The 13,893-nt window shown below is 44.9% G+C and overlaps 1 protein-coding gene across 2 annotated transcripts in view; it reads right to left on the reverse strand.

The window, feature by feature from the left end:
- Positions 1–13,893, reverse strand: part of TRIO (trio Rho guanine nucleotide exchange factor) — a 353,108-nt gene that overhangs the window by 172,742 nt on the left and 166,473 nt on the right. For both annotated transcript variants that reach the window (XM_042953023.1, XM_042953031.1), the window contains exon 9: positions 12,140–12,370. In XM_042953023.1, the coding sequence (XP_042808957.1) occupies positions 12,140–12,370 (231 nt within the window). The remainder of the gene's footprint in view (positions 1–12,139; positions 12,371–13,893) is intronic.

The raw sequence follows: 13,893 nt of genomic DNA on the forward strand, positions 1-13,893 counted from the left end.
TAACTCAATACAGATTTGAAATAAAAGCACAATTTCAAAAAGTAAAAGGTAAACATTATTTGGTAGAAAGGGCGGAGGAAGCAAAATACAGAATTTTAAAAATATAAAAATTTGTTTTTTAAGCCTAAGAAAAGTCAGGAAGCATAACCAACCAACTCAGGGTTACAATTTTTCTTTTATTAGTGGTTCTTTTAGGCAGAATTGTAAATACCAGGTGAAGATATATTTCCAACAAACATGAAAGTAATTCAAAGAAGGTGTACAAATGCCAAGCACTTAAAAAAAGAAAAAGTGGCAGACACTTGTGAAATCCAGCTGGTGTTCGAAACCAAATTCCCCCACAAGGCTTTGGCTTCTTTTAGAAGTTGGAGAACATTTCCCAGGTTGCCAAGGAATCCTGAATCAATACACGTGTCCAAAGAGCATTTCAAAGACATGCTTGTGGAATCTCTTCCATTTAAAACACAAAATATTTGCAAATCAGGGTTTCATCAACTTAGTCCAGCCAGCCGCCTCCCTGACCTGAGCTATGGCCGGCAGCTGTCAATTGTCTTGTGACCCCAACCCTAGAAATCCCTCAAACCCCGGCCCAGGCTTTGCTGCTCTGTGGCTAGACTGCAGGAAAAGGACCCAAGTGACGCCTTCCCACAGTCTACCTGGTCCCTGGGCAGGATAACAAAGCTGGGAGGCCAACGCACCTTGCTCTCGGCTCAGAGGATGTGGTGCGAGCTCATTCCTTTGTACATCGGTGCCCTCTAATGGACACGGTGACAGCCCCAATGTCAAGGTCACTCCGAAGTGAGCCACCAACACAACACAGATAAGATCTCAGCATCCAAGTCAAAACGTCAGATGTGGAGGAAACCTGACAGATTGTGTAGCTTAACTCCCTGTTTGTAATTACAGAATAGATCATGATGACAGCAAGTATGATTCTGTTCACTTCTTAATCATCATATCGCGGTTGAAAACCTGCTGTTGCAGCACGCATTGACCTATGTGGACCCTAAGCCATCAATCCACACGGTGAGCTGGGGTAGGGGAGGCACATCATATCCCCATTTCACAGATGAAGACACAGGACCAAGGACCTTCAACTACCAGGTGGAGCCAATCTGGGGACTCAGACCCAGGAAGTCTGAACCGAGGGTCCAATCCCTTAACCTCTGGTCTATATGCCTCTTGAGTTGGCTCAGGTGTAAGACAGGTGGCACAATGAGGTCTGGAAAGAAAGAACTGTTTTTGTTGGCGAATGGCAGCAGGGAGGCTCCTGGGCAAATGACCTCTGATGAAATGACAGTGTTATAATGGACAACAAACAGTGCCAACCCTCAGTCAAAGGTCATGGGAACTGGCCACTGGCACCTATCCCCCAACTCACATGGCAGAGTTCTGGCCATTTTGTACAACATGTGATTTTCTGTGATGAGCCCCCACTACCTAATATTCGCAGTTTCACGGTTTACTATTTTTTTTTATTATTACTATTAGAGACAGAGAGAGTGAGTGTGCAAGTGCGAGGGGAGGAGTGGCACAGAGAGAGGGAGAGAGAATCCCAAGTGGGTTCCATGCTTAGTGCGGAGTCCGATGCGGGACTTGATCCCACGACCCTGAGATCATGACCTGAGTCAAAATCAAGATTCAGACGCTCAACTGACAGAGCCATCCAGATGTTCCATGGATTGCTATTTCTAATAATGACTGCTTTTTTTTTTTTTTTAACAATTTGTGAATAAACACTACACCCTCACCGGAGGAAACTGATTCTCATAAACCTAGGTCTCAACAACAGGCAACATGAAGACCAATGTGAAGACATTTTTCCTTTAAAATGCATAAGTGTTTATTTCAAATACTGACTGGAGTAGCCTTCTAACATGACCACACATCACGTCACTGCCACCAGTATCATTTATTGAGAGATTATTCCATGCTAAGCTTGGGTAATACATGCAGGTCCATAATCCCTTATACACACACACACACACACACACACACACACACACACACACAAAGGTTAAAGAGCTCTGAAATTCTAAATTTTTTTTTCAAACGTTGGTCCCAAAAATTCATTTGGCATTAAGACCTCAGTCCCTGCAGTGAGTCCTTGTACATTTGGCTGCAGAAATCTCCATGCTTTTACTTCAGATTACAGGGGGGCAGCCCAGACCCCATTGGAGTGTCCTGTATCACGCAGTGTATGCACTCTGTCCTCTTCCTCAAGTTTAAAAAATTCTTAACCCCAAACACATCTATCCCCAAGGGCTACAAATGTAGAGACTGGATTTTTATTATTGGCCCTCTTCAACAAGAAAGGGGGCTCAGAGAAGCGAAGTGACTTGCCCAAGAAAGAAGACCTAGAAAACAGATTCAGACACAGTTCTTTACAGCCTCTAACTGAGGCTCTGACCCGTCATTACATTATGTTACATCACGGTTTGTAGACACTGCATGAACACTGAAAAGTATTTCTAAAATCAGAGTTCCAACTCTAGGCTGGCTGTGAAAACTAGAGAAGACCTCAGACGTAAAACAACCAGGAACACATGAAGCCAGTCTAGTTTTACTAGGAACCTGGGATCCAAAGAGTAGTCCCAGGTATCTGGGAAAGTATCCAGATACCTGTCAATTCCAGCTACCATTGGGAAGAGACATAATCGGTGAAGAAATGTTTTCTGTCATAATAATGAGAACTCCTTCTAAGTCACACTTATTCAGTTTACAAAACACAAATACACGAAGCAAGTGAAAAACCAAGGTAGTTCTAAAATACTCTCAGTGTGTGTGTGTGTGTGTGTGTGTGTGTATATATATATATATATATCTATCTCGATATAGATATGCAGATATAGATGATCAGATTTTTCAAGTGGCAAATATTAATTTCCTCCCTGCCCATCCCACATTCCCTATAAAACCAAAATTATCCCAGTTCCATTTAGTTATTTCCTTCTTCAACCACTGTTGGTTTTCATTTAAACCACGGAGGATGCCAATCTAGAAACAGACATACTGTGTTTCTAGTGTTGGGTGGTTTTTTTTTTTTCAGTGTTATTTTAAAATAAGTGCTCCTAAAACAATCATTTAGATCAGACCTTTCTTGATGGTCAAATCCACGGTATTTTAATGATTATAACAAAGACTGGCCGATTAAGCAACGTCATTGCAAATCTGCTAAACGTAGGCAGGAGACAGAAAAGGAGGCGTTCCCTTAGAGGATGCTTTTAAGAAAGCCTGGTGTTTAGCATCACTGTGAGGACATCCAATATAATATTATTAATGAAACACCCACAAAGTGAAATCACAAATGAAGGAATACTCTGAGTTTACATTATTGAATTTCACATCCTCATCCTCTTAGTCTGCCAGGTACTGTTTTTCCTGAAGCTCAGAGCACCCTGTACCTGGAATCAGTATCTTAGTCATGTTCTTCCCTTTCCAGCAGAGGCCAGGCCAGCTGACCACCTGCTCGGGCAGGAACAGGATTAGAACAGACAAGCCGGGCAGCCATGAGGAGCTGGGCTCAAGACTGCTAGAAGCAGTAGGTGCAGACGGGCTCTCTCCCCTGCCCTCTCCCTCCCCATTTATCCACTCCCAAGGGGACTGACCAAACTCCTCACAGTGGTGGGCAACCGCAGCTTCTAGAAAGCCCTTCCCCAGCCTGAAAAGCCCCCCTTAGACAGTCCTCCTTAAGTAACACGTCAATGTAATTTTACTCTTTGATTCGCTCAGAAGTGAACCATCCTCCTCAGGTCAAGAGCAGTGAAGCAGTTAAAACACCACTGGGCTCCCTGGAGCTTTGGTCAAGTCACTGGACTTTTTTAAGGCTCAGTTTTATTACCTGGAAAATAAGGAGCTTGGCCTGACAGGATCACAAGGGCTTCTGGCTCTAAATTGTATGATGTGCGTGGCACAACTCCCACAGTGACATGAGAGACACAAGTCAACACGCATCTCTGGGCTTTTGAGGACTCAGGGAAGAGGGGGAACTTTTTAGGTCCAGTATTCACAGCTACCGGACAATAATCATGGTTCTCCCATTTCTTTATTTCTCTCCACTGGAGCCAAGAACTGTTCCTTCATTCACTGCATTTCAAAATTACAATTAAGTTTGCTCTAAAAAGCTATACAATTGTTCTTAATATGGAAAGATCTTCTAAAAATATGATTTCTAGAGGCATCTGGGTGGGGTGGCTCGGTCAATTAAGGGTCTGACTCTAGGCTTTGGCTCAGGTCATGATCTCACAGCTTGAGAGTTCAAGCCCCACACTGAGTTCTATGCTGACAGCATGGAGCCTGCTTGGGATTCATTCATTCATTCATTCTCTCTCTCTCTCAAAATAAACTTTAAAAATATATATATGGTTTCTATAACATTCCAAAATATACTATAAGCCTAATGCTCACTTGGAAAAATAAGTCATTTAAATAAACAAAAAACCTCAGCAAGCTACACAAATACACAGCAAATATTACAGCAAATACAGAACCAAAATGCCCTGTGTTGCAAGAGCTACTTTTGCTTAACCAATCTAAGAGCGTATGGTATGTCAGGAACATGTGCTCCATGTACACTTCCTTGGCTACAAGGGAACATGGGTGAAATCAATGGAGAAGGTCCCACAAAGGGTGTAGTGGGGATGAAAGAGCCAAGTGTGAGACCTGAAACCATAAAAATCCTAGAAGACAACATAGGCAGTAATGTCTGTAACACTGGCCACGGCAACATTCTTCTAGCTATATCTCCTGAGGCAAGGAAAATAAAAGCAAAAATAAACTATTGGGACTACACCAAAATAAAAAGCTTGTGCTCAGTGAAGGAAACAATCAGCAGCACTAAAAGGCAACCTATGGAATGAGAGAAGATATTTGCAAATGACATACCCAATAAAGGGTCAGTAACCAAAATATATAGAGAACTTAGACAATTCAACACCCAAAAACCAAATAATCCAACTAGAAATGGGCAAAAGATATGAACAGACATACAGATGGCTGACAGACACATGAAAAGATACTCAACGTCACGCATCATCAGGGAAATGCAAATCAAAACTACAATGAGATATGACCTCACACAGGTCAGAATGACTAAAATAAAAAACACAAAAAACAGTAAGTGTTGGCAAAGATGTGGAGAAAAAGGAACTCTTTTGCACTACTGGTGGGAACGCAAACTGGTGCAGCTACTGTGGAAAACAGTATGGAGGTTCCTCAAAAAGTTAAAAATGGGACTACCCTACGATCCAGTAATTGCAGTACTGGGTTATTTACTCTAACAATACAAAAACACTAATTCAAAGGGATATATACACCCCTATGTTTATTGCAGCATTATTTATAATAGCCAAACTATGGAAGCAGCCAAGTGTCCATTGATAAACAAAGAAGAGGTGGCATATACAATGGAATATTATCCAACCATAAGAAAGAATGAAATCTTGCCATTTGCCACAAGATGAATACAGCTACAGAGTAAAATGGTAAGCAAAGAAAGTCAGAGAAAGACAAGTACCATATGATTTCACTCATACATGGAATTAAAGAAACAAATGAGCAGAGGGAAAAAGGGGGGGGGGGAGGGAGAGAGAAACCAAGAAACAGACTCTTAACTATAGAGAACAAACTGATGGTTACCTGACCGCAGGGGTTGGGGGGGACGGGTGAAACAGGAGAAGGGGATTAAGGAGTGCACTTAGCACGATGAGCGCTAGGTAATGTAAAGAATTGTTGAATGACTATATTGTATACCTGAAACTAACATGACACTGTTAACTATACTGGAATTAAAATTTTAAAAAAAATTTTTAAAAAAAGGAGTGGACAGAATTTTAAACTTTTATGTCATTTACCAACCCATCTATCTTCTAAAAATATATAAATCACCAATTCTCATGGTTATTACCCTACTTTTAATTACATAAGTACATGAAATCTCTTAAAGGAAACAGGTTGAGGAAGGAAAGGAAGGAGGAAGGAAGGTGGTAGGTAGGTTATTATTCATATAAATAGTCTCGCTTTGGATATTCCCATCAAAGTCCAACCAAACCATCAGTCTGTCAACACTGGCTAATCCTTTTATCTTGCCCATTCTTTGGAAATGAATATAAAATAGTCCAAAGTTATCCCCCCCCCACCCAAATCTTCCTATGTCCAGATCTTAATCTCTGACACTAAAGTAATTATGTATAGCTTAATAACTTATGCCTAGTTATTGAACTATAAAATGCACAAACATACACACGTTTGCATGCATGCAACAGACCCTGTCCAGCTAATCCCTGGGCACTTTCCCCTCCGGGACCCTGGCAATGTGGCTGGCACTGGATAAAAGGAAGTCTCAAGGCGCCTAGGGTTTCCTGGTTCTGCCTGCTCCTGAGTGCATGAGTCCTCAAGGGCTGGATGACCTCTGCTCCCTTCTCACTTCTGATTTACCCCAGGCCCCTGGGCTCCTGGAGTCTTGTATTATACCTGCTTTGGGGAGAGAGATCCACCCATTCCCCACCTTTTAACTCCCACCATTGAGCTTTCAAGCTCCTTCCAAGCTTGCTTACTAAGATTCCTCTCAAGGTCAAGTCTCTCCAGTGTTCACCATGACAAAAGGTAATAAAGCTGGCTTTAAACCCACCAGGAAGATCAGCATCAGGCTCTATCTGTCCCCAGCTGGCTCCCGGTCCCTAACCAAACACTTACCCTCCAGTACTCCCTAATTCCAATGGAGAAACTCTCAGAAAAGATGGCAATCCTCTAACCATGCTTATCAGGAGCCACAATCAAAACTGGGAGCGTGGGAACATAAACAGAGGAGAATATTAAATAGCTGGGGCTATACAATGATTCTGGTGAGTGGGACGAGAAAAACCGAGCCTCCTGACTTAAATTAATGAGCAAAGGACAATGAGATTCAGAAACCTTCACTTAAAAGCTAGGTCCACCGGGGCCGCCTGGGTGGCTCAGTCGGTTGGGCATCCGACTTCGGCTCAGGTCATGATCTCGCGGTCCGTGAGTTCGAGCCCCGCGTCGGGCTTTGCGCTGACAGCTCAAGCCTGGAGCCTGTTTCAGATTCTGTGTCTCCCTCTCTCTCTGACCTTCCCCCATTCATACTCTGTCTCTCTCTGTCTCAAAAATGAACAAATGTTTAAAACATTAAAAAAAAAAAAAAAAGCTAGGTCCACCATAGGTGATGCCAACCAAGAACTCCTAAGTCAAGCTTCACGATAAGATGGCTTCTACTGGCAGAAGGATAGCAGCCAAGGACCCAAGGCAAACCAGTAAAATAGCTTCTCTGCAGACCTGAAACCTCTTTCTTTGTCTTTATGGCATGTCCTGATTTCCCCACCTTGCTGCATTCAAGATCCCCATTTTGCATTCAAGTGGCCAAAATCTTTACCAGAGACCTCACCACATTAGCAGAATTCCCATGTACTTCCTCAGCCACTCCCAAGTTCTCACTATCAAGCAAAGCTCCTGCTCCTTCAAGCAGATCTCCTGGTTAGATCACTTGGTTCCAATATAAGGCCAATCCTCACCCGTTCCAGAATAAATGAACAAACTTTTAACCCCAAAGAATCTTTAATTAGCAAAACTGGGTAATTCCTTAAGTTTCTTCATCTGCCCACTCATTCACTCATTCGACAAATACCAAACTGTATCCCAGACACTTAGGAAACACCAGTGAATAAAATGCAGATCGCTGGCCCATGGACTTTACACTTCTGCTCGCTGGGAGTTCTCCGTGACTTGCTTGGATGTCCACAATAGGACCTACCCTGTCCCTCAACTGGAGTCTCGCTCCCTCCAACTTGCTCACCACACTGCAACCAGGCCGATCTTTCTAACACATGCAGGATCATGTCATCCACCCCCCACAGCCCACAGCATCAAGTTCAAGTGCGCAGCACATGGGCCCTTCCTGCTGTGAACTCAGTGAAGGGGGGAGAGCATTAGCTCAACAGGTGGCTGTGAGCAGTAAGAGGGGAAAGACACACAGGTGTCCCTCGCGTAAGCCTCACGGCCACTCACAAGTCACTTCAGGCCCTGGCATCAATTTACAGCAGTCAGCCAAGGTCCACTGTATCCCTTCACCGGCGTCCCGCAGCTTACAGAAACAAGTCCCACGCTGTCATCATGAGGTCACCTTTCCAGCACCTGCCCCTTCTCACACCTCCACACCGCTCCACTCCACCCACACCCGGCTGCTCTCTGCACAGGCCATGCCCTTCTACATCTCTGATCTCACCGCAGTTCCCGCTGCCCAACCCTCAGCCTACGGACTTTCTAACCCATCCTTCAAGGATCAGCTCAAACCCCACCTCTCCCGTGAAGACCGTCATGGTACCCAGGCAACGGTTACTCGCATCTCTATTACAGGACTCTTCATCTTCCCTCTATGCCGGACCCTTGACGTTTGAGACAGACATGGACAAAGCTCCCTGGAACCCCCACATCTGCACGAATCATTAAAGCATAGACACTCACCCTTAAAATGCAAGTGCAAGGCAGGCAGATAACATGCGTGAGGGTGGCTAGCTGCATTTACTCCCCACTCCAGCTAACACTTTCGTAGGCAGGACTCACATTTACGCCTTAGCAAAATTACACCTGACGATAACCAGACACACGACACTAAATCTGAGCACGCTATGATATGATTTATCAGGCTACCAAATGGTCGGCTCTCACTGGACTACGATTCCTCAAGAAAAGGAGCTTCAACCCATCCAGCAGTTACCTCTGTATCTCTGAGTGTCACATGTTAGATTAAGAGATTTTGAAAAGAAGAATGAAATGCGGATGACAAGAATCCAGAAGAGACTAGATTTGCTTCATCGCTTTCTCAGAATATTCACTAATGGCCCCACATCAACCTGCAGGGAGTTCTTCCAAGAAATAACTCAGAGGGGGTAATGCTCACACACAGAAAGGGCTACTGACCACGTGGACGGGGGCAGGCAGTTTTTTAGGAGATGTCTCCACCTCAGGGGCCTCTTTGGGGAGGACAGCCTGCTTCAGGAAAGTTCTGGGCCCATTCACCTCATCCAACTTGTTGGAGTCGCTAAATGGCACCAATCCAAAAGGCAGGCGGGGTGACAGTGAGCAGGACAAGGAGGCTGAGAGCACACCACATCCTTCCACAAGCAACATCCCATTTGAACAAACACACCAAAAACGACCTTGTTTAGAGCAAACTTAAGAACACCGGTCAGCAGTAACACAACCATCCATCAACCAACCATCCTGAGGGTCACTCTAATGGGAAACGTGAGGCGACAGAATACATGTGTTACTTGATCATCGTGAAATGTGGCCGAGTACTGATTTCATTTTTCATTTAATTTTTAGAGAGAGAGATTGAGAGAGCGTGAGTGGGGGACAGGGGCAGCAGGAAAGGGAAAGAGAGAGAGAGAGAACCTTAAGCAGGCTCCCCACTCAGTGATGTGGGGCCTGATGTGAGGCTGGATACCCTGGGATCGTGACCTGAGCCAAAATCAAGAGCCAGACGCTCGACCGACTGAGCCACCCAGGTGCCCCTTCTTTTATTTTTAGGTTAATAATGACAAAGGTTTCTCCCTGTCAGCAGCTAGGATGTGCATCTGACCTCAACCCCAGGCCTCTCCTCCATTCTCTGACTGGACAAGTGGTGGGGGCCAGGCTACGGTAGCTTCACCTCCCCGCACCTCGGCGCCTGGGTACCTGAAACACCTTCCATACAGGAATTACCCAATTCCCTTGGCTTATTACAAAAACAGCTAGCCACTGTCCCAAAAGTATTCATGTTTTAAAGACCAAACTCCCCATGCCCACTGTCCCCCTGCCCTTCCTTGAGAACACGCTGTTGACAGTCTGGTTTCTGTTTCAAATATTTTCCAAACTCTTTCAGAGGGTTGTTTTAGAGGACTGTTTCCATAAAAAGATAGCATCATTCCACACCTATTGTGCAGTTAGCTGCTCTTTTTATCTCTCAGCAGTATTTACAGATGCTTTTTCATCACTCAAAACAACCAGGCAAAAACCACTTGTGGTATCTAACTGGCTTACGCTTTTACGGATTTCGTTTTTCATCTTTACACATTTACCTTCTGCTGACAACGTCTTCTAAAGGACTACTATTTTTTTCCCATTTATTCTCAGCTTACCTCTCCTACTGTTTGCTCAATATGGCAACAATGTCCACGTGTTGTAACTGCTGGAATTTCAGAAACACACTTCTGGTTCTGACATCACACAACTCCTTCCGGGTAAAAGTGCTTGCTTTGCTTAATCTTATCAACTCTACTTCGTGCTCCACAAGTCAAGCCTACACAGCAATTTCCTGTTTGCATAACAAGTCCAGACCATTCCAGATCATTTTATCAAAAGAACGTTTCCCTTAAAGAGCAATTATCTATTTTCTATGGAACGCTAATAGGACCACATATGCCTTATGTGTATTGCAAAACACTTTCCCCTGCTGACATCCAACCCAATCTACTGACGCTGGAGAAAAAAAATCTAGCTTAAAGAACTGGTCTCATAATTATCATAATTACCTTTCTACATAGAAGATTTAATGTTTGCTGTTTTCAGATTCAAGGGCATCAGGTACTTGGTGCCGAATCAGACGGCTACACTCCTCAGCCTCTTCCCAAAGGGACCTCCCAAATCCCCCACCATAAACCGTCCAGGGGCCTATTCTCAGGTGCCTGGTGCCCCACGGAGCCACCAGAGCTGGGGATGACGCGGGAGGGAGAGCCCCTGGGGCTGCTTCAGGGAAGGTATGTTGGTCCATGGATGGCTAACGAATACCTGATCCAAGGGACAGAGAGGTGAGTGGGGAAAATCCTTTAATGATTACATTTAAACTATTAACATTTCACGGTAGGTGAATGTTTTTAAACAATTAGGAGAAGCTAATATTTATGCTTTGACCACAGCACCTCAGTTCGCACAAATAAGTCCCTGACATTGACTCCTCCCTATTCACTCCTTGCTCTAAATTCTTTCCCCGGCAATTATCCTCTTTGATTAAAATAACACTGGCAAGAAGCATGAATAACATCAAAGTGATCGTTTCTGAGACTTGGTATATGCAATCTTCAGGGAACTCAAAACCCATAAGTGGAATCAAAGCGTTGTATGTGAAAATTTTCAATTATAGAGCAATTGAAAGTATTCTGAACTCACCAGACTCACAAGACATGAAGAACAATGGTCAATAAAACATGGAGAATCTACGTGTTCATGAGAACACAGCACGACTTTCCACAACCTCAGCCCACTGGCCTTCGGACGACGCTTGGGAAGAGCGAAATCTGAGCCTGTATGTGTCTGAGCAACGCTCCCGGGGGCCCAGGGAAGAGAGGGAGGTTTTGCTCCAGACCCATCGCTGTGGCATCACACCAACTCCGCTGAATGCCACAGGCTTCCTCGCGTGCCTCCGAAGACCTCACCCCCCGTGTCCACACCTCATCCACACCCTGGCTTCCCTCTGTTTTAGGGCAAGGACGCAGCGTTTATCTTGTTCGTCTCTAAAGCCGTATCATATTTTATATGCTATCACAGCTTTAACTCTCAAAACCCTGGAAGCAGCACAATCCTCTTTACTTCACAACAAGGGCACAACCAGTGTGGGGACTAGACTTACTGTTATTTTTGTAACAATAACAACAAAAAAGGTGAAAACTGCTTAGAAATTAACAGTCCTAAAACTCCACTTTCCCTCAACTAGACAACTATTTATTGAGCACATACTGTGTACCTTGGAGCGCACCATCTACCAAGCGGGAAGAGAGGCACCGTTAGCTTTCTGCCTAGGTTATCAGAGAGCGGACAAATCCTCAACCGTGCCGGCATCCGGGGGTAAGCGCCACCGGCATTACTCTCACAAATAAAAGGAACTGGAAATGACCTGTTTCGAGAACACCCCTGGGAGTCTCCAGCCGAGGCCCCGCCCCACCTCGCACGTTCTGCGGAGGTCAGACGGTGGCTGGCAGAAGCCCGAGCGAGCCTTCTCAAAACCACGGCCGCTCGTGGGGAGAAAAGCGGCGGTGTGCACCCTTTTCCTTCCACCCTGTCAGCACGGACACGCCCAGCAGGACGTGCACTCGCGGGGACTCCCCCACGTGTCCCCCCACGCGGAAGAGCACGACCTGAAACTGACCTGCTGCACGTCCTGCTGGAAGACACACAGCTGCAGCCGCTGGTGGAGCCGGACCTTGCGGTGCTGCCAGATGTTTTCGAGCTGCCGCTGGTGGTGCAGCACCTCGTGGATGACGTCGAGGACGTGGTGCACCGCCTTGGAGTAGTTGGCGGAGGCCGTCAGGGAGTCGGAGCTGCCGGGAGTCAGCGGCCGCTGCAGCTTGTCGAGGAGCGACTTCCCGTCCTGGCTCACCTGCCCACGAAACACACGGGCGATTATCCGAGGTTCGCGGCTTTCCCCAGGCCGCGAGCCCGGCCCCGTCCCGGGTGCGGGTGCGGGTGCGGACACCCTCGCGTACGCTCACACGCAAAGGTAGACCGTCGTGTTACTCACTGGCGTGTTTTGTACAGAACAAAATAAAATTTAAAGTAAATCCATCAGTCCTGCAACGATGATGCTGCAGGACCAAACGTGGTGGAACACGGACTTAACATAAAAGAATGGTCATTTTCATACAACGTTCTAGGAGATGCCATTCTTGATGAATAAACATAGTATTTTGCCTTAAATGGTATAAGTCAGTTGATGTAAATTGCATTGCTGGGTTATCTCGAAATTAAAATTTTGAAGTAGTAATTTTCTCTTGAGAGGTTATGTTAGAATTAAACAATCACAGTCAAGCAAAGTTTTAACACAGAATTTTGAAACTTCAGTTAAAAAGATTTATCCATAATCTAGCCCTTGGCAAAAAATATGTAAACTTTCTGACGTAGCTGGATACCAATTTTCTTCACAGAATAAAACTTTTATTTTTTTTTAACGTTTATTCATTTTTGAGACAGAGAGAGACAGAGCATGAATGGGGGAAGGTCAGAGAGAGAGGGAGACACAGAATCTGAAACAGGCTCCAGGCTCTGAGCTATCAGCACAGAGCCCAAAGCGGGGCTCGAACTCACGGACCGCGAGATCATGACCTGAGCCGAAGTCGGACGCCCAACCGACTGAGCCACCCAGGCGCCCCCAGAATAAAACTTTTAAAATGCTGTTTTTATTTGATTCATGAGCTTAAAAGATATTTTAATTAAAATGCTATTTTTAAAAGGGATTTCAATGTTATTTCTATATTATGGCAGCTAACTACCAAATTACAATTAAGTGAAAGCATTCAGACAAACAAAGGAAATAAGCAAAGATAAAACTGGAATGTGGAAAGAAAAGCACTGTGTATTTTTCAAATTTAAGTGGTTCTTAAGACTTATGAATGACTATGTCAGATGTGGTAGAAAAAATATGAGATCAGACAGTAAGAAGGACACACGGCACACGAAGTAACAACGCTGTGATTCAGGGGGTTTTTCACGTAAGTCCTCATCAGCATGGTCTCTCTGCTCAGATACTTCTGAATCTGAAAGCCTCAATGGTTTCTACTAGGAGAAGCAGCAGACCAGAGCTTTGTTAACAGATACAAGCAGGGTTCAAAGGAGGAGGTAGATGGGACAGACCCACACAGGAAGCTCCTGGCCACCCAGAACAGGTGGCCAGCATGAGGCCTACGAATTTCCTTTCATCCGCTTACAAGTTGTGCTGGAATGGAAACGTGTTTGATTTCTAAGACCTGATTTTGAGACCTCGGCTGGAGGTGCTAACTATTCCTCATGAAGGCCGGTTGTCAGCCTTCGTAGAGTGAAACTGATCTAACATATCAAGATAGCAAAACTTCAGCAGAAACCAGTCAACGAGACATAACCAAAGATGACAGGTAAAAAAGAACCAAC

This window comes from Panthera leo, chromosome A1 (genome assembly GCF_018350215.1).
Source record: "Panthera leo isolate Ple1 chromosome A1, P.leo_Ple1_pat1.1, whole genome shotgun sequence".
NCBI classification, from domain to species: domain Eukaryota; kingdom Metazoa; phylum Chordata; class Mammalia; order Carnivora; family Felidae; genus Panthera; species Panthera leo.